The sequence below is a fragment of the Anabrus simplex genome, chromosome 7 (assembly GCF_040414725.1).
Source record: "Anabrus simplex isolate iqAnaSimp1 chromosome 7, ASM4041472v1, whole genome shotgun sequence".
NCBI lineage: Eukaryota > Metazoa > Arthropoda > Insecta > Orthoptera > Tettigoniidae > Anabrus > Anabrus simplex.
The window spans coordinates 130,332,640-130,355,158 of NC_090271.1; the positions used below are offsets into that span (position 1 = coordinate 130,332,640).

The window sequence follows — 22,519 nt, forward strand, 5'->3', positions numbered from 1 at the left end:
ATCAGCACAGCAGTAGTTACCCCATCCACTACCTTCCTTCCCCTCCTTTCCCCTCCAAGCTCTTGACTTCGCGCAGGTTTTTGCCATGAGGTAGTAAGCTGCCTCTAATTTCAGTGTTGCTTAGAGTCGAACGTTGCGCTACGCTGCGACGGCAATTACGAAGCGGTTTTCGATAACGTCACTTTGTCGTTTACGACATTCATAAAAGGAAGAATTTATTCCAAGTTTAGTTGAGGATGCACAATAATTTGTCGTTGCTACACACTACACGACAGAATACAGAAGCATAAAAGCAGTCTTATTCCGCCGGACTGAGCAGGAATCTAACCCGTCAACTAGGGCTCAGAAGGCCAGCGTTCTACTGTCTGAGCCACTTACTCCGGATAGGATTACGATAGTTCACAAATCACATTCAAGGACATTCTCCTCTCTTTATTTCTTGTACTGTATAGAACCTGTCTTCACTTCATTCGAGACGAGTCAATGTACGGTCAGACGCTAATTGACTTATTTTCTTTCCAGGTGACACTCGGCATTCCAGTGGGCACCGCTCTTAGTGGGGTGCTGCTCAAACCTGTGGGATACTACGGGATGTTCTCCATAACTGCCTTCATGTACTTCTTGGGTTTCATCTACGGCATTACTCGTGTCAAGGAAACTCGGGAACCCATACCTCGTCCTAAGGACGTAACCTTCCTACATGACCTGTTCAACCCTAAACATGTGGTCGAGACGTTGTCCATGGTGGTCAAGAAGCGTGAGGGCACCAGGCGGAAACGGCTAGCTCTACTCATCACGCTGTCAGTTCTATTACATGGAGCACACGTGGGTAGGTAATATGTCTCCGATTTACCTTAAATGGTCACTCCAACTGGTGGTGGCGCATTCTATATGTTCAGTGACAGTCCACTCCCTAGAAAGAGATGCCTTAGTAAAATGGTCCATGAAGAGCCTATTCCTTTAATTAGCTCTGTATATCCGCGCACGTAGCGATAATTTTTACATCAACACTCGGTTGCTCTTTGGAACCAGCGAAGAGGTTCAAGTTCAAGACTGAAGGTGCGGAGCTGTGGTACGTAAGGAGGGTGCGCAAAGCGAGGGGCTATGGATAGCAAGGAAAACATAGCCCAGGTATCGCTGGCGAGTTGACCAGCGATACACACGAGTTATATCGAGCAGCCCTGAAATTAGCCGAAGCACTGTCTCACAGCGCACGGTTAAAATTTGCCATATGTGGTAGGTTTTGAAGGAATGCTAATCTCACGATGTTGCGGTTCTGATGAAATTAATCACAATGAACCAGAATATTTTGGTAACAACTAACGAATGCCATTTTTAATTAGTAATACGTGTTTTATAAAAAGTAAACAACAAAATACGTCAAGACATAAATAACAGCAGTCTGCCTAACACGTTCTTGAAGCAATTATTCCTACACAAGCAACGTCTTCAAAATCAGGGGAAATTCGATCAGCTTAAATTAATTGCACCTCATATTCTCTCTCTTGTATTCCTAATTGTTTGATAACTTTATCGAGATGCAGCCGGGTACCTTAAAAGGAAAGTCGCGTTGCTTATCAAGCTATGTCACTAATTTATATCTAAGTTAACATCAAACAACAATACATTTCAACACGTTTTCCAAACCAGTGAACCTCCAGACGATTTATCGACGCACCGCCGCTGACTCCAGCGTAAGATAGTTACAAGCTAATTCCATCCGATTTTGTCTAAATAGAAAACATTAAGTGTTCCAACGTATTTGGATAGGGTTCCCAGTTTTCTTCCTAGACACGAACAGAATAGAATCTCACTCTTTCTAGTCTTTATCCCAGTTGGTGTTGGGGACTGGAGTCAGCTTTCCTCATTCTCCTCTTGCACGTCGCTTTGCCGATGGCAGCATCCTGGGAGAGATTTCATTGTCGCATGTCAACTAGTTTCATCCACCTCATTTTGGGTTTAGTGCCGTGTTCTCGATGTAATAGGAGGGTTTACTTCGAACATGCTCAAACCAGTGAAGCCTATATTCTTGCAGCTTATCGATGATGTCGCGTAAGCAAGGCTGTCTCACACATACAGGATCTATCTTATAAACCCAGACCGTCCAGCGGAGTTTCTGCTCTCCGAAACCTAAGCAGCTGTACGGGAGGCGCGCGCGTAGTTCTTGACCTTGTAAGGAGCGTGCAGGCGTTCGACCTAGCATCCATAGCCAGTCTGAATCTCAGCTGTCAACATGGTGAGACAGTTATCATTGCAACATCGTATTTTTGTGTGTAAATGTTATTTTAAGTACGAGTCGGCTTGACGGGGACGCGATCCATTTGTTCAGTAATTTCCTGGTGAAGTGCCACCTTCATGAGCACAGATTCACGTAATTGTACATAAGTTTGAAACCACTGGCTCAATGCTCAATAAAAAAACATGCGCACACACGAACAGTTTTAAAAAGAGAAAAGCTAGATGACATTGGTGTGAATCTTGAACGGCCACCGAATAAATCACTCACAAAACTAGCACAACAAGTAGGGCTTTCGGTTTCTTCTGCACACAGAGCTACAAAGCTGTTACACATCAGATCGTACAGGTTTGCACGCACCCGTTGTTTAAAACCTGCTGATCCAGTCACAAGAGTGAGATATTGAGAGTGGTATCTTGCATCACTGAATGATTGTTTATTCGATCCAGAGCTTGTGTTCGTTTCGGATGAGGCTTGGTTTCATCTTAATGGTCGTGTGAACAGTCATAACTCTTGCTATTGGTGTGCAGAAATTGCTAATGGTGTTTATGAAATTCCTCATTATGAAGGATCACACTTCCAACATTTGTTATACAAAGGGGCGTAGATAAGATTTCATATAAGATTACATGCACACTTAAAGCAGGGCGGGTACCGAGCTCGATAGCTGCAGTCGCTTAAGTGCGGTCAGTATACAGTATTCGGGAGATAGTAGGTTCGAACCCCACTGTCGGCAGCCCTGAAAGTGGTTTTCCGTGGTTTCCCATTTTCACACCAGGCAAATGCTGGGGCTGTACCTTAATTAAGGCCACGGCCGTTTCCTTCCCACTCCTAGCCCTTCCCTGTCCCATCGTCGCCATAAGACCTATCTGTTTCGGTGCGACGTAAAGCAACTAGGAAAAAAAAAAGCAGGGCGGTTGCGCGCGACGAAAGTTGGGCTGAGGCAGCTGCTGTAGCGCAGAGTACAAACTCCGTGCGCTCGGTCTGGGTTTATAAGAGACACCCTGTACTCCTTACGTATTCCGTCACTCCCTTTAACGCCGCGTATTCACCTCAGCATATTCATTTCAGTCGTCTAGATTTTTCAAATGTAGTTTTTTTTGGTCATGGTTCAGGTCTCAGTGACGTAATTTTTTTTTTTTTTGCTAGTTGCTTTACGTCGCACGGACACAGATAGGTCTTATGGCGACGATGGGATAGGAAAGGCCTAGGAGTGGGAAGGAAGCGGCCGTGGCCTTAATTAAGGTACAGCCCCAGCATTTGCCTGGTGTGAAAATGGGAAACCACGGAAAACCATCTTCAGGGCTGCCGACAGTGGGGTTCGAACCTACTATCTCCCGAATACTGGATACTGGCCGCACTTAAGCGACTGCAGCTATCAAGCTCGGTCTGACGTAATTAAAGACTGGCCTAATGACAGTCGTATATATACTAGTACTTTCAATTTGTCAGGCATTATTTTGTCACATATAGGGCTGGTTTACACGGGTAGAGTAGCGAGGCAAGTAGAGTAGCCACGTTACTCTACCGCTGTCTGGTAGAGTTGACACTCGTATCGTTCATACGGGAGTAGAGTCATACAGTAGAGTAGAGTACAGTAGAAGCACCATGTCAAGACGTAAGCACATCGTAAGGAAGTGTTGAAAGACATTTACAAACATATTACTGCAAGAGGTTAGTGAAGCGTTAGAAGAAGAAGTAAGTTAAATGAGGAAAAAAGGGAATGGGTAAGAGGCTGGCTTAGTAGGAGAGATACACTCGGGGCATCGGCATTAATTCTGAGAGAACTTGGCAATTTGGAGAAATATGGGGGGACAAACTCGACACAGTTGGCCAAGAACATGAGGGATCGTCTCAGGAATCATTTTGTTAATGAAGGAGAAGTTTCCTGACAGTACAAGCATGTATTTTAACCCAGGAACACAAACGATTGAATTTTTATGACTTTATTCATTATTGTACAGAAAGTAACGACAGTGTAATCATCCTCTCAGGATTTTACTAGTCTTCGTCTGTGAATACTGTAGTGGTGATTTCTAAGATAAAACTATATGAACGAGCTCCAGTCTAATTATAGATCATAATTCTGGCGAAGGTTTTTGTTCCACGGTGAAGGGGTGAGGTACTCCTTTCCCCAGTTAGACTGTAGTGATGTTTCTATTTCCATTTTTTTTTTTTTTTTTTTTTTTTTGTATTTCAGCCAACCTAAATCTTATCCGAATGAAATTTTACAGAATTCATTTCTAAAGTTATAGAAAGAATACCCATTGGCCATCAGAGTGTCGTCTCAGAACCCATGAGTCTCAAATCTCACGAGTATCAAAATTCACGAATTCTAAGAAGAGGATTAGCAAGAATAGGTTTCTCTATCAGGGCCAGTCTCAAACCTCACAAGCAGGACCAGTTCTTCTTTGAATGGATATATGCCCACCCTACTAGTGATGATATAATCGGATATTTTTAAAAAATCAAATAGCTTCCATCCGGTTATTCAAATAATGGAATAAATAATCAAATTAATTTCAAATATCATTCAGTTATATCGCGTAGAATAATCGGTTGCGTCATGAATAAATTTTTCGGTGTAAGTGTGTCGGATGGATAATCGATTGAATTATGTGAAGAGATGAAATATAGAAATACGCCTCTTTTTTTGCAATCCATGAAGTCCAATGCTGAAGACGGCACAAACACTCAGTTCCCGAGCCATAGGAATTAACAAATGAAAGTGAAAATCCCGGCCAGAAGTCGAACCTGGGACTCCTTGGACCCATTGGACCACAGGCCAGCATGCTAACCATGTATCCATGCAGCCGGACGACATAAAATTAAAGTAGGTATATTGCCTGCTGCTAGTTAAAATACATTTTCAGTTGGTAGTAATTACCGGGGCTTAGTTCTATTATGAGGCCAGAAGACGGCATTTACTTATATAAGAAACTTTATTTTACCGATATTAAATATTACGACTGTTAATTCACTCATTTAGTTTCATTAGAGATTAATTTGGTCATGAATCTCATCGCAGGGAAATTAAATTACTTATCTCCATTCCCTTCAGAAGTGGGCGAGTATGATGAACGGTCTCTGATACGCTTTCCGAAAATAATATGAACTCATGCTCCACACGTATGACTGAGTCATGTACTCCCAGATGCCTTACTTAGCATAGATTAATGTATTACATCACGCCCCCACGAGATTGCACGAAACGCAATGTTATATACTCGTAGTATTGACTACTTGGGTCACCAAATTTATAAAATCATAAATTAAAATGTGTGAGAATTTTATCTAAAATATAGCGAAGTAGCCAATCGCTATCTTTGACGTTCTGTTGCTATATGACTTAAAAAAGACTCCACAGCGCTGATGTTGATGATATTTTATGATGGTGGTTCTTTCTCCAGCCAAGAAAATGTGGAAAGGTTCATTAAAAATCAATAAGTGTTGAAAACAATGAAGGAAAAGGTGGTGGTGGTGATTACTGTTTTAAGAGGGAGTGCAACTGGGCAGCCATCCTCTATTAATACTAATCAGAGGGAAAAAATGGAAGGTGGCCCATACTTCGAGAAAATGAAGGTTTCGGGCAAAGAAAGACAAGGGCCTTTTCTAAAAAATGTAAGTACCCCTGGGACCCCTTTTAGTCACCTCTTACGATAGGCAGAGGATACTGTGGATGTTACTCTGCCACCCCAACACACAGGGGAAAATAATGGTCGGTGAATGACACAGAGATGTATTATTATTATTCGCTAGAGGCTTTACGTCGCACCGACACAGATAGGTCTTATGGCGACGATGGAATAGGAAAGGCCTAGGAGTTGGAAGGAAGCGGCCGTGGCCTTAATTAAGGTACAGCCCCAGCATTTGCCTGGTGTGAAAATGGGAAACCACGGAAAACCATCTTCAGGGCTGCCGATAGTAGGATTCGAACCTGCTATCTCCCGGATGCAACATTATTATTATTATTATTATTATTATTATTATTATTATTATTATTATTGTTAGTATTATTACTATTATTATTATTATCATCAAATCATTTTTCTGTGGTCTTAAAGGTAATATAACGTATTTTTCCTTTTGATATAAATTTAATGTTAATGGTATTGTGGCCTCAGGAGAGGCCTGGTGAGTGAGTCACCGCGCACCTCACCTCTCCTGCCGTCATCGCAGGCACCTGCTATTGGGAGTCGTGAATTTTGAGACTCATTGGAATATTAATTTAGCTATTAGTTTGCAGTCGTGAGTTTTGATACCATTTGCTACTAATTTTCGCACGTGAGTTTTGAGACGTAACCGGCCATAATTACGCTGGCGTAGGCCTAATTTGCAGTAGCTTCTTCGCCATAAATATCCCAATTATTGATCTATTTAATTTTTTTTTCGTTGCTTGTACGGCCCAGGTGTAGAGCTTAAGCTTCTAGATCTGACACTGTACTGTAAACAATAATTATTTTGGATATTCCAAACAACATATGGACACTATTCGATTTGTTGGGGAAATTACTGTTATTGCTGAAAATTAATGGCAGTGCCAAGTGATATGTAGAAGATCCCTTTGTATGTTATTAATATGATTAATGTACACAGTCCTGCACCATTGTATTGCTTAACTTAAACATGTCGAGACACATGATGAACACGCTGTGTAACATTGAAACTTGAGAAATCTTCATATTAAGTGAAAATCCAGCTGACACTTGTTTATATTTTATGTTGCATCTTCGAGTGTAGACTTCAGACTTCTTGGATCTTCGTATTTTCATGAGTTCTTGATTGTATGTACATCGTAATTTTTTTTTATTTTCTGTTTCAGTTCCGTTAACCCAAAACCCTCTTTACCCATTTTTCGCTGTAGAGCTCCACAAATGTGCAAGTTTCTTCTTCCGTCCACTTCATTTTGCCGCCAAATAAACGCTCAACGTAATATCACCGTCTGTACACACATGCAAATACAGCAGTCGAATGACGCGCCAGCTGAAAAATCGAGCGTCCTCGGACTTCTCCGCCAGCTCTCGGAGCTCGGTTCCGGTGGAGGGGGAAGGATAGTGGTAGAGTTACTTTACCGCAGCGGAAACCCACTCTACTCTACTCTACTGCCTACTAACTACTCTACTCTACTTGCTACTATCCCGGTTGTTTACACGATGCTAGTAGCTCTACTATCCACTCTACTCGCCTCGCTACTCTACCCGTGTAAACCAGCCCTAACGCCAGTTACTTCTCGTCATATGAACCAAGCGCCCACAATGCAGTGTTGAATGTGTTCTCAACGTTTCCTGAGCAATAAATGAAATATAATACGTGTGATTTTCAAACATTAGGTTCCCAGAAGGGAAGCATAGTTTAATTTTACCACTGTGAATATTAAAGTACCAACCTCTTTAGACCTACCTTTTCAATAGTAACATTGCCATCAATACGCCCCGGTGAGACAGCGACGCATCGGTTGGATTAACACAGCTTTCCAAGATGCTGGAGACTAGTGCGACAAAGTTGATCACCTAGTAAAAGAACTGATTCTCGTGTATACTCGTACATGTAAATATATGCATTTCTTACTCTACATCAGGGCCTGTCAGGCTGCATGCACCAGTGCACTGTGCACGGTGCAAAAGACGACTTCACTTGGTTGACCAGAGTGCAGACTCCCACTCCTCGATTTGGAGCAATAGCGCTGTCTCTCTTTTTCCCCACGCCTGTCTCACTCGCTCCGCCTGCCTCCCTCTTCCTCACTTGCTCCGTAGCGCTCCAAATCCGAGCCGAGTTGAGCCGAGCGCAGCCGAGTAGCCCATAGACGAAGCGTTCGTCCGAGCCGAGCGGAGCCGAGAGGGACCGATGCACTGTGCAGAGGAACTCTGCGCCTCAGTTTACACGCGTGAAATTTTGGGCGTTTGAGAGGCCCTGCTATATATCAATACTGCAAGGTATGGTGTACGATTCTTTTAAGTGTCCCAAAGTTGTTAAAAGTGGAGGTACACGTCACATCTAGTGCACCATTATTAGGCTGTCCTAAAAGAAGAGGCTTGCAGTCGTGTCAGCGGGCCACTAGAATCGTATCTTCGTCGTTGACAACGTATTGCTGAAATCAACAAAATCGATCACCTCGTAAATAATTCTTCCTCTTCTTCCTTTCCTTTTCCTTATTATCTGGGTTTAGCAATTTGGTGGGTTTATCCCAGTTTTACCGCCAGATGCACTTCCTGGTGCCAAACTTATGTGGAGGGATGGATTCACTATTGCGTGCTTCTTGTGATAGTTTGTAATGCGATGTGGCGTGTATAAATGAAGATGTGTATTAAGACGAATACAAACTTTCAGCGACCGAGCTAGAGCAATTAACAATTTGGAGTTAAAATCCCTGACCTGATCGGGAATCGAACTCGGAAGCCTATGAACGGAAGACCAGTACGCCGATTATTCAGCTAAGGAACCGGACATAGTAAATTAATTTATTCTTTTATATTCTCGCACACGACAATACATTCGCTTCTTACTCTATATGAATATTGGAAGTAGTCAGTAGTCAGAAGTAGTCAGCCAATAACATTATTATTCAACAAAACTTTCATCAAAGGAAAAATAATTGCAAATGTATTACAAATAAATAGAAGTACGGCTTGAATATAGAATAAAAAACATTTAGTATTTGACTACGCACTAAGAAAGCAACAGACACATTGACAGAGTGTGACTACCAGACTGACCAATGTGCGTGGCAAGAAAGTTTTATCCCATTTTTACCGCCAGATGCACTTCCTGGTGCCAAACTTATGTGGAGGGATGGATCACCTTGGCAAAACTATACCCCTGCTTCTCTTCGTCGCTGCACATGCTACGCATTGCTGCGCGGGTCTCTACTACTTGCTGTGGCGCCGTACAAATCAGTTAGCCACGACTAACGACATTTTATACGTATTCGCTCTAGGGGTTTTTCTTTATAATTACAGAAATTAGAGGAAAGAATTAGCTGAAAATCCAACAGGATATGTACAAATTGTCTTTTTATATATAATTCCTAGCTTCAGGCAGATAAAATGGAATAAAAATTTATTTTTCTCCACAAAGTTGTGGGGACTACCCCTCGCCCACGCTAATCGCCGCTGCTGTGGCTACATGGCATAACTATGTCTGAATAAGGAGTATTGCCACCTTTCGCATGGATAACAGCTTCACTATGCCTTCTCATTTTTATCATAAGGAGCCTCCCGTTCACTTGCGGTGCCGTCCGCACTCTTCCGAAAGGGCATCTTCAAGGGCTTGTAGTGTCTGGGAGTGTGGATTTCTCGCTCGGATGCGTTGTTCCAGTTGGTCCCAGACTTATTCGATCGGATTCAAGTAGGATTACCACTCCATTCGTTGCACGAAAGGCAATTATATACATGAATTTCCGAACGATGTTGGAATTATCTTACATGAAAACTACGATATCTCCTAGTTGCCCCACTTAAGGAATCACGTGAGACATTAAGGTATCGCCAATATATCGTCGAGCAGTCAAGGTTGCATTGCGAATCATTAGGAGATCGGTTATACCTGCCCATAACATAACAAATCCACCTCCATAATCCATAAGCAACGGTATATTGTACAGCTGTCAGAGGAAATTGCTCCCCATGTGTTCTCCAGACGCGCAGACAACCATTCGAACGATATAACGCGAAACGGGATTCATCCAAGAAGACGCCAGTGTCTTAGCTGCCTGTGCAGATAGTCCCTAGCAAACTGCAGTCTCCTGCCACGATGTCGTCTGTCAAGTTCAGATACTTAACCGGGTCGTCGGAATCTTAAATTGGTCTCTCGAAGCTTTTGGGCTTTTGGGTCACTAACTCGTATTCCAGAACTTGCTGCAGATCCACTCTTAGTTATTGAGCTGTAATTTGACAGTTTCGGAAAGCCTGTAGATGCATACAACGATCCTGTCTTACCGAGCTCGATAGCTGCAGTCGCTTAAGTGCGGCCAGTATCCAGTAATCGGGAGATAGTGGGTTCGAGTCCCACTGTCGGCAGCCCTGAAGATGGTTTTCCGTGGTTTCCCATTTTCACACCAGGCAAATGCCGGGGCTGTACCTTAATTAAGGCCACGGCCGCTTCCTTCCACTTCCTAGGTCTTTCCTATCCCATCGCCGCCATAAGACATATCTGTGTCGGTGCGACGTAAAGCAAGCAGCAAAAAAAAAAAAAAAAAAAAGATCCTGTCTTGGGGTTGTTTTCCTATGGTGGCCCATGCCAGGGCACCTAGCAACACTTCCAGTCTCCTGGAAGCGTTTCGACAGATACCAAATCGTATTCTGAGCAACCACTAGTATCCTGGCAATGTACCTCTGCGAGTAGGTTTCTTGAAGCAATGTAAGTGCACGAATAACTTTATTCGAGGACAACTGCTTCCACCCGTTGACTGCCACAATCAGCCATGATATGTAAACACTACGCTCCACATAGACCAAACTTTGCATACACTTTGAATTGAGACACTCGTACCTTTCAACAGACACTGACACCTCCCAATCATCGGGATGACAACACCTAACAAAGTGACCAAATTTCTTTCTTGAGCCGTGTATAATTTGGTAAGATGCTGCCTGACCGAGTTGATAAAGTCTTGCTCGGTTCTCTTGGAAAGACGTGCGTTCAAATCCCCGACAGGAATTCGTAAAATTTAAGAAACGAGATTTCCACTTCCGGACGTGAACATGGCCCTGGGGTTCACTCAGCCTACACCAAAAATTAGTACCGTACCAGGTTAATTACTGGGGGCAAAGGCGGCCGGGCTACCACTCTACTCCCTCAAGTGTCAAGGTTACGGATAGTGGAAGCCTTTACCTTCCACCTTTCCAAAGGCCTTCATGGCCTGCACGGAGATGGCTTTGCTTGCTTTTTGATTTTGTATAATTACATAATGTACCGTATCACTATATTACGGTCCGAATATCATCATTTTTACGTTACAAGAATATTCGAATATAGCACCATGCAGAGCCCAATCTCCGTGCTTTAGGGGGAGACGAACCCCGTAGCGCAAGCTGCAGTCCTTGTGGTCACTCATGGAAACCCCAACGGGAAGCGAGTTTTATTTTTAACTTACTCGTGAAGACCCCGTAGATAGCGTTCCCAAGAGTAAGAGAAAGTAGGTCGCGAGGGAGAGACAGAGATGTTTGAATTTGTCACGTGAGCCAGTAGTGCCAACAATCCATAGCCAAATCTGAGCACTCCAGACCAGGTTGCAAGCTAATTCGAGATGGTATTTCCACACGAGTGCATGTTTCAGCGAATGTATAACGCTGGAAAATATTGATTGGAATTATGGAACACTATTTGCACCATGGCGGTGACAAGTAGGCATGTTAAAGGATTCCTTACTTAAATTTAAACAGCTCTGCCGGTACACAAAGACCATCTTTTGTGAGAGCGGGAATGTACCAAGCCCAACGGAAACTGGAAGATACTGTAAAGTGTACACAGCCGTGTGAGTTGGAGGCTAGTTGCTGAAAGACCGGTGTATAGTACGTGTCGTTCTTATCAAACCTCGAGACAATGTGCCTCTAACAAAGTGATTAGAAAGCTATAGTTAGGAAATAGACTAGCTCACCCGAGCATTTACTGTGAGTAAATAAATATCGTAACAAGATCAAGTTCTTCAATTTAGTGCGGCTCGTGAAAGTTAACTGCCGTAAGGACTTGTTGTGACGTGTTTCATATCCATAATAGGCACTACACATGGTCGGACTAGCAGATTAATAACATCTGGCCTAGGTTGCGGCATTGTACGCGAATACATACAAGGCAGTGAAGAGGAGTGTCATACTTCATCATCCAGATTCCAGGACTTGCCGAGGATCGACAAAGGAGAAGACGGCATCCGTTATGGAGTTCCCAGGAGTCAAGTGCCAGGCTTCAAGATCCAGTGTGTGCAGCGCTAGAATGTGCTAACTTCACAACGCAGCCCCAGACGGCGCGCTGAGACAATGACGGAGGATTTCAGATGAGTTGAACTGCATTTAAGCATGACTTGCAGCTATAAATTCGACTCAGGGCCTTTTCAGTAATGTAAATATTGAAACATGTAACTTGTAATGCCACAGGCATATTTATTTCAAATGTAGGTTAAGTAATAGCTTGGGGCTGACGGCATGGACCAGCCATGTGTTTTATTAGCTTTGCCTTAGATGGTATCAGGGTAAAGATAGTTTAGTGGTTATTACGTGATTTTGTATGTAGTTTTCTTATTGCACCATGTATGGACGCGAGGGTTATATTGATGTCAAAGTCTTCAAAATGAGTTAGAGTGCAACTAATCTCTAGAGATTCGAATGGGGAAACCCGGTATCGGAGACGACATAGGGATATGTTCTTCAGTTTGCAGCGAGACCAGAGAGATATTTACACTGTTTTGACTCAGAGAGAGTCTTTTATATGATACCGCAATAGACTAATCCGTAGCCGTGTGCGGGATGAGAACCTAGAGAGGGTAGATGCGTGGCCGGAAAGAGCCGAGATATGTGTATGTGATACCACAGTAAGATATTGGTGAAAGTAGCCCGAGGAGGCTTCGATGCGAGAATCGGCCAAGAGAGAGCCTAGATTCGAACCTGTGTATTCTAGATGCGAGGCGTGAGAAACCGTAGAGAGAACAGGCTATCCTCATGAGAGATGCGAAATATGTATTTGAATTCAGGCTGATGTGATGCCTGATTGCGGCAAAATATTGGGACACAGTTTGATGTGTCATAATGAGATGCAAGTTTAGCTCAGAGAGCCGTCTCTCTGACAATATGGTGAAAGACGAAAATGGTTTTGAAAGCCGAGAGGAGAAAGGTCTGTTCTCCCAACGCAGGTATAGACTGTCGATATGGGCTGACTGAGCCACAATGAATGAACTGGGTCTACAGACAAACCAGTTATCCAGATCAGAGCAGGTTAGTTTTCTTCACGTGTAACAATATTTCGCTATTCGCTTTCTCTCCACAGCTGGCCAGGGGTTGCTAAGTTTATCCGGCAATTATCCGCCGTGCGTAATACATGGCAGTTGGCATCCAGAGCCATACAGGTCTTGTGTTTGAGACCAAGAACCCCAGACGATGACATCTAGTATATATCTGTTTTCTTTTTCAGGAGGTGTTTATTTTGACCTTCTGTGTGTTTGTCCGATGTGTATTTTTGTCCATTGTTATTGTGTGCATCTTTGATTAAGGGAACTACAGCACGAGCTGAGTTTTGGTTGTGAGGTTCTATTCCTCCCCAGTTTATTCGGGGCGGAGCTCGTGATTGTAAATTCAGTGTCTTTTTGGGGGTATATGCCAGTCCCAAGCAAGGGCTTATTATATTTTTTACCGACTAGTTCGGATTTTTTTATTCAGGCCGAGATGTGCGAATCTATATTTATATTTCATGTAAAGGGACGATTCAGATCGAGGCTACGTACCATGCGCAATTTAATTTATTTAAAGCCTACATCAAAACACAATAATACCACCGTATTCCACACAATGATTGTGATTTGGTTTCAAGACCCGTGTTTCTATTTAAAACTGTGAAGGCGAATTTTATTGTAATATTTTCGTTATTTTATTTTATTTTATTTTATTTTATTTTATTTTATTTTATTTTATTTTATTTGGGAAGATTATCATTCTTTTCTCATGCTTATTGTTACTAAACATTCCCATCCATTTATTTCTTCAAGTTCTCATTTACGAATAACGCATTCTAGAACATGTCATATGATTTTAACTTATTTTTATAGACATTTCGACCCATATTTTCATGTCCGAACGTACCACGCAGCGTCTCCGCTGAGCTAGGCAAATTGAGGACAGGGGAAGGTACATTAAGGAGCTATGACATGGCCAAACAGGAGAATGAGAGAACACTGAATACGCGTAGTGTAAGTGAAATTTCTGAGAATTATGTTTCCGAAGACCTACAAACTTAATGTAAGCTTGTATGTAGCATCTACACCTGATCTTCTGATAATTTGGGGATGAAGATAAATTGCTGCTTTGTACTGCAATTTTTTTTGTTGAGAACAAGTAATTGGGAGCCCAGGGGAGAAAACTATGCCCTTTTATTCATCTGTTTCTCGATGAGTCGGAAAAATCTCTGTATACCTACTGCACTGACGGGGAAGAAACGATTTGATTGAGAGACGGTATTTAACCTCCCGTCAGAAGTGAAACCCCCTCTTCACTCTGTAGTGTAAGAGAACTTTTCGGTATTTGTATTCGAAGTACTGAACTTATACGGCAAACTCAGTGCAGGATTGCGGTTTATTGCTTGGTAATAATAATAAGTCCGCTTCTGCGGTGTAGTGGTTAGTGTGATTAGCTGCCACATCCGGAGGCCCGGATTCGATTCCCGGCTCTGCAACAAAATTTGAAAAATGGTATGAGGACTGGAACGGGGTCCACTCAGCTTCGGGAGGTCAACTGAGTAAAGGAGGGTTCGATTCCCACCTCATCAGCCATCTTCGAAGTGATTTTCTGTGGTTTCCCACTTCTCCTCCAGGCAAATGCCGGTATGGTACCTAACTTAAGGCCACGGCCGCTTCCTTCCCTCTTCCTTGTCTGTCCCTTCCAATCTTCCCATGCTCCATAAGGTCCGTGTTCAGCATAACAGATAAGGTCGTCTGGTAGCGGTACTGGCCCCTCTCCCAATTTTATCCCCGAGGATACTCTCCAGGACACTACCCTTGAGGCTGTAAAGGTGAGATCCCCCACTGAGTCCGAGGGAAAAACCAATCCTGGACGGTAAACATAATAATAATAATAATAATAATAATAAACTCCAGGACACTGCCCTTGAGGCGGTAGAGGTGGGATCCCTCGCTAAGTCCGAGGGAAAAGCCAACCCTGGACGATAAACAGATTAAGAAGAAGAATAGTGTGGTCTCACCTACCTACTGAAATAGTGCAATCTAGGTGGCCCTGCTGCTTATCAGTTTTGAAATTCCGCTTGTGCTGCTATCTAGTATCGAAAGCGGAATTCTACTGTATGGATACTGTGGCCACGGCCGACTGGATCCCTCGCTGCGCTCCTTATACCGGCCTTGACAATCGTTTGTGAAGCCAAGCATAAAGCTGTAATTGGAAAGTTTTACCCACCGCCGTCTCGATCCTCTTAATATTGCCTGCTCTATGCCACTAGTTTAACGCAGGAAGGCTCCACTACTAATATTTCTCCAAGTCGCCGTAAGAGTGCAGCAGTAGACGCACAATCTTTGCTGTCAGTGTGGGTGTAGCACAGTGTTATTGGTGCATGAATGTGTGTGAAAACCTGAGTTATTTCGTACAATGAGTAAACGTGTCTAGTCACACTTCCGTTCGTACAAGAGATATTTTGTATAGAACTGTGAAATGAATTAATCATGTTATGCTTATAGATATTTCAAAAGTGATTTTAAGGTGTTGGTACTTGTTTCTTTCCGTTCGTGCCAGGTATATTTTGCGTAGAACTGAATCTTCAGATTCTTGCCCCGAAATATTGAACTGTTGTGTACCATTTTGCCAATCTCGGCAAGGTGGTTCGCAGCCAGAAAAGATACGACTCCATGAAATACCGTATAGAAGGGAATTAGGAGAAAAGCGGCTGTCGGCTTTATCTAGGCAAGGACCTAATAAAGGAAGTAATTGGATATCCTCAGATTACTCCCGCATCTGTGCCTTTTCACCTTATTTCAGAAGGTGATGGAGCCTTCGCGGCTCAACCGACAGCGCGCCGGCTTCTCACCGCTGGGTTCTGTGGTTCAAATCCCGGTCACTCCATGTGATATTTGTGCTGGACAAAGCAGAGGCGAGACAGATTTTTCTTCGAATACTCCGGTTTTCCCTGTCATATTTCATTCCAGCAACACTCTCGAATATCATTTCATTTCATCCGTCATTCATTAATCACTGCCCCGGAGAAGTGCGACAGGCTTCGGCAGCCGGCACAATTCCTATCCTCGCTGCTAGATGGGGGCTTCGTTCATTCCATTCCTGATCCGGTCGAATGACTGGAAACAGGCTGCGGATTTTTTTCCAGAAGGTGATTAAATCCGTGGAGGACAGTGGATTCGATGGCTGAATGGTCAGCGTACTGGCCTTCGGTTCAGAGGGTCCCGGGTTCGATTCCCGGCCGGGTCGGGGAGTTGAACCTTCACTGGTTAATTCCATTGGCCCGGGAGCTGGGTGTTAGTGGTGTCCCCAACATCCCTGCAACTCACACACCACACATAACACTATCCTCCACCACAATAACACGCAGTTACCCACACATGGCAGATGCCGCCCATCCTTATCGGAAGGTCTGCCTTACAAGGGCTGTACTCTGCAGACCAGGACAAAACTTCGGAGTGGCTCAAAGAAATTAGCACTTTCATCATAATTTTCCGTTTCTATTTCGGGTATTTACCTTCTTTCTTTCTTTCTTTCTTTCTTTCTTTCTTTCTTTCTTTCTTTCTTTCGCAATCTGTTTACCCCTACAGGGTTGGCTTTCCCTCGGACTCAGTGAGGCATCTCACCTCTACCACCTCAAGGGCAAGTGTCCTGGTGCGTGAGACTTCGGTTCGGGGAATTCAACTGGGAAGGATGACCAGTACCTCGTCCAGGTGGCCGCAACTGCTATGCTGAGGGGTTTTGTGTTGGGGATGGGAAACTTGGAAGGGATAGACAAGGAAGAGGGAAGGACGCGGCCGTAGCATTAAGTTAGGTACCATTCCCGCATTTGCCTGGAGGAGAAGTGGGAAATTATGGAAAACCACTTCGAGAATGGCTGAGGTGGGAATCGATTCCTCCTCTACTCAGTTGACCTCCCGACACTGAGTGGTCCCCGTTCCAGCCAGTGTACCACTTTTCAAATTTCGTAGCGAGCCGGGAATCGAACCCGGGCCTTCAGGGGTGGCAGCTAATCACGCTAATCGGGCATTTATTACCCCTAAATTTTCTTTCATTGAATAATCCTTTAAGCTGAATCATTTTTGTCACATGACAGCAATACAACATATTTTTATCCAAGATAATCTGAACTTCAACATTTCAACACTGACAAGTAGAAACCATTACTGCAGGGCCTCTCAGAGTGCATGCACCTGGTGTAGAGTGCAGACCCCTACTCCTCGATTTGGAGCAATAGCGCTGTCTCTCTTTTTCCCTACGGCTGTCTCGCTCGCTCCACATATCTCCCTCTTCCTCACTTGCTCCGTAGCGCTCCAAATCCGAGCCGAGTTGAGCCTTGTTGAGCCGACTTAGCCGAGTAGCCCAGAGACGAAGCGTTGGTCCGAGCCGAGCCAAATGGGAGCGATGCACTGTGCACAGGAACTCTGCGCCTCAATTTGCATGCGTGAGATTTTGGGCGTTTGAGAGGCCCTGCATTACTGTTATGTTACTGTTACCTGTGCAATGAACAGTTCACAATGTATTTACTCAAAATCGTTTTCTGTCACTGAATTTATGTTCAAAACTCTTCTTTTTTTTGCTATTTGTTTTACATCGCACTGGCACGGATAGGTCTTATGGCGATGGTGGGATAGGAGTGGGAAAGAATCGGCCGTGGCCTTATAATGTACAGCCTGGTGTGAAAATGGGAAACCACGGAAACCATCTTCAGGGCTGCCGACAGTGGGGTTCGAACCCTCTATCTTCCGGATGCAAGCTTACAGCTGCAAGCCTCTAACCGCACGGCCAACTCGCCTGGTATTTGAAATTCTAGTGTGAAGTATGAATGAAATATCATCTGAAACTATGGATATATTGACATGAAAATTTAAGCATCTTTGAGTCAAAATATGTATGTTATCCATACAGTGAATATAGAAAAAAGTAAGACGTTTATGTTTTGTCCAGCCCCTTCCTGACAGCAGCACTTGAAGAATTTTTCAAACTTTAATTGAACAATGTCTTTTAATCTCGAGATTAACATCAGAAGACAAAATTGTTTTAGTAAGTTCTGCTATGTATCTAAAGCTGTGGATAATAGAAGTGATTACTATTATTCCTCACAGTTAGCCTAAGGAACGTCAGTTGGACTAGCCCATCTCTCTGCAGTTTCATTTCACGTCGTTATTTTTGCAAATATCAACGAAACTAACCTTTAGGATTAATCATTTTAACAGCATTAACCTATGTAACATTCTCCGTACCTCTAAATTAAGATAAATTGGCAATCTAAGTCAATAACTTTTCCATAGAGGAGCAGGAATTTCTACCGTAAAAACTTAGGTCGCCAGCGTTACGTGTCGAGCTATGAAACTACTCTGATTACAGTGCGTGGACCCGATTGTTAAGGCCGGTACGGAGCTAGGTAGAGCGGCGCATCATGTCGGCCGTACTATGGCTGAGATAATTTAATTTCGTTGGATGTCACAGAATGCACCACCATGTAAAATCTTAAACATGCCAATACAATGACATGGTGTGCCAAGATTTTAAAACTAGACTACCTCAGCCGGAATTGAACCCTTGACTAGGGATCATGGGTAGAACACCACTACGTCTGGTTCGCCGAGGCAGCTATTTTGTTCGTTATCTGCACGTGACGTGCTGGATTTAGTTCATCCTACTTCCCTCTTTTAAAACCAAGTTGTTTTACGTCGCACCGACACAGATAGGTCTTATGGCAACGATGGAACAGGAAAGGGCTGTGGCCTTAATTAAGATACAGCCCCAGCATTTGCCTAGTGTGAAACTGGGAAGCCACGGAAAATCATCTTCAGCGCTGCCCATATTGAGGTTCGAATCCACTATCTGCCGAATACTGGATACTGGCCGCACAGTTCCTCCTACTCAAGGTAAGCTTGTAGCTTATTTGTACCGTACCTGTAATTGACTTCATATACATCTTCTTTGGGATAATGATTAGTAACAATGTTAACAGCATTTCTCAGAAAATAGTTATTTTTATAACATTACTTATCAGTTGAAGGAAATGCTAGTTATTTGCAAGGCTGCTATAAGGCAATCTTCGAGCTCTGTTCATTTGTAATTATGGTTGCGGAATATCAATGTGTATCTTTAATGTATGTAATCAAACTGGGAAGATGCCATTGGTGTTCGTAGAACGTTCTTCGTCTAACCTGGGATATTATGAAATGTTGAAATTTTCCACCTGTCTCACAAGGTAACAGAGCATGTATTATGTTGGTGAAAAGAGAAAAGATGGGTAAATGTTGAGGACAGGTACTGGGGGAGTTCTCTCGGTTAAGGATATGAACATCAGCACGACTACATGGAAATTTCGGAGTTCTTCAAATTGCAGGAGGGAAAGTTGCTTGTAGTAAGGTGTGACACGTGTGTCATAGCGTAAGGAAAATATAAAGTTAATGTAAGAATTCATGGTCCTTTGAATCTTCCTTATTTGTTCATTACCGAGCCGGATAGCTGCAGTAGCTTAAGTGCGGCCAGTATCCAGCACTAAGGAGCCCTGAAGATGGTTTTCCGTGGTTTCCCATTTTCGCACCACATTTTCTGTACCTTAATTAAGGCCACGGCCGGTTTCTTCCCACTCCTAGCCCCTTCCTGTCGCATCGTTGCCATAAGACCTACCTGGGTCGGTGCGACGTAAAACAACTTGAAATATATATAGTAGCTGACCCGTGCGAATATTTCGCACAGTATCGTGATCAGCCACCGAATGGTAGAATGTGGAAATAATGATATGCTAGTATTTATTAATGAAATATCAGTCTCAAAGTAAAAAGCACCGGGCGAGTTGGCCGTGCGTGTAGAGGCGCGCGGCTGTGAGCTTGCATCCGGGAGATAGTAGGTTCGAATCCCACTATCGGCAGCCCTGAAGATGGTTTTCCGTGGTTTCCCATTTTCACACCAGGCAAATGCTGGGGCTGTACCTTAATTAAGGCCACGGCCGCTTCCTTCCAACTCCTAGGCCTTTCCTATCCCATCGTCGCCATAAGACCTATCTGTGTCGGTGCGACGTAAAGCCCCTAGCAAAAAAAAAGTAAAAAGCCGTTATAATTATGTATAAAGTATACGTTTAATTGTAAACCATTTAAAAAGTAGATATTAAAAAAAATGATATTGTCTCTGTCAGATGTGAATTTTGTTCTTAATTTTCTTTTCTTTACAAAACTTCTTTGAGAGGTAATTTCAGTCCACCTGGGGTTGAAAGTCATTGTGCGAAATAGATCAGGCTTTCCTAAACGGGCAACAATGGCAATCGCGTCTTGATAATTTTGAAGCATATTTCGAGGGTTGCCAAAGTTGAAGGAAGAATAACAGGAATTCCCCCAAATGCCCGTCCTTGTTCAGCATCAGTGTTAATAAAGTCCATCAAACCGGTGTAACTGTCAGCTCTGAGTTCTTGTTGATACCAACCTGGAACCTTTTCCTTTAACATAACTGTCGACAATATATTGCTGAAATAATTGACCTGAAGCATGAAGGATACTGAAGCTACTTCTAATATGAACTGTAGCAATAGTACTGTAACTGAGTTGTGACTGTTCTCAACGCAGTAGTATGGACTTGAACATGTGGTTTACCTAAAGTCCATCCACAATCATCACATGGGATAAGCAATGGATAGCACATTGGATCAGAATGGGGATTCAAGTAATATATTTTAGTAAGTGCACCAGTTCTTTTAGATTAGATCACAAAATCAACATTGCCTGGTGGTGTTCCGTCATCAGTGACAAAAACAGCAGCCACGTCACTGACTGTAGGCACATTGGATCTTCGAGGATGAAATGCATTCCTAGTAGTAAATTGTAATTTAAAATCAGGTATAGTGTCAGCTACAGCTTTTATATATTTAAACAACTATGCATAAGGATTATGTTGCAACATTTTCTATTGGCTTCATTCTCTATACGATATTGTAATTCAGTACCGTATCAAAATCTACAATGAAAGAGGCCAGCGTAAGTTGGTGCAACTCCTGCAGAAGGTTGCAAACTTCCCAACTTTCGATACATCTGACCGTGTAATTTAAAACAATGGACCTCTGCTAGGAATATCAACCGAGATATTCTGAACTGAAGCAAATGCCATAGCATTGTTAAATTGCCTAATATTTTCTAGGTAGTTTTTAGTATAATCATCCATCTGCTCGATGAAATTTTGACGCTCTTCACGAACTTTAATGGGCTCCAAATTAACCTTTCCCTTGTGGCAACACATGGCAGCTGAATTGTCACTGAACTCTCCTGCAAAAAACCTTGCAGAGCAATGTACTCACGTTTTGTCTATATCACCAACATTATGTGTTTGCACTTCATTGTCCCTAAGAAAAAGACGGGCAGAACAATACGTTTTTGGAAGTTTATATAGTTGTCTTCTTGCACTGATATTTTGCTGGAGGCGAAGTCGGTAATTGGATGACACAAAGTTGTTATCTTGGACTAACTGTTGTCGTTGAGCTCTGAATCTGCCTTGTCTGCGATTGCGCTGAGCTTCTCTATCCTTCTAAAGTCGAAGTTGTCTTTGTTCGTCACTTCTGGAATCTCTTCTTCTGCGATCTGTGACACGTTCCAATGGTGTGGAACGCCCTCTGGGTGGAGGTCGCCCTCTCGGTCTGCCTGTTGTGTCCCTTGGCATCCTGGAATTAAATGACAGATCAATGTTATTGAAGTTAGGAGCAATAGAAGCACACGGTACATACTTGATTCAAAAACAGACTGTAAATAGATGGCGCCCTCTATATTCTTTAAACAATGTAAACAACTCCAACCGACAGCTGTCGTGCATGTTAGTTTGTTTGTTTTTTATTTTTTTAAAATTTTTTTGCTAGTTGCTTTACGTCGCACCGACACAGATAGGTCTTATGGCGACGATGGTACAGGGAAGGGCTAGGAGTGGGAAGGAAGCGGCCGTGGCCTTAATTAAGGTACAGCCCCAGCATTTGCCTGGTGTGAAAATGGGAAACCACGGAAAACCATTTTCAGGGCTGCCGACAGTGGGGTTCGAACCTACTATCTCCCGAATACTGGATACTGGCCGCACTTAAGCAACTGCAGCTATCGAGCTTGGTACATGTTAGTTAAACGGATTGTTAACAGATGGCACCTTCTACATTCTTTATGCAAATGAAGTGTTTATAGTTCCGTTTTTATGAGTTTCGACTTGACAGTTAGCCGGAAGTCAGCCGGTGGTGCCAAATTGCTACGAATACAAACAGCTGATTTATGATACACAACACGAACAGAAATGTAAATACTGGAATATAAGTCCATAATCAGTTATTCTTTTTAGCAACATACGTGATTCACATAAGATCAACAATACACAAATTTAGGATGAGGCTACAAGATAAAAATATGTCAATGCTAAAGCAGATAAAACGTGA

General features: G+C 43.1%; 1 protein-coding gene across 1 annotated transcript in view; it reads left to right on the forward strand.

The window, feature by feature from the left end:
• The window catches only part of LOC136876970 (probable peptidoglycan muropeptide transporter SLC46), a 159,367-nt gene that overhangs the window by 103,632 nt on the left and 33,216 nt on the right, over positions 1–22,519 (forward strand). The window contains exon 4 of the mRNA XM_067150741.2: positions 523–829. Coding sequence (XP_067006842.1) covers positions 523–829 — 307 coding nt within the window. The remainder of the gene's footprint in view (positions 1–522; positions 830–22,519) is intronic.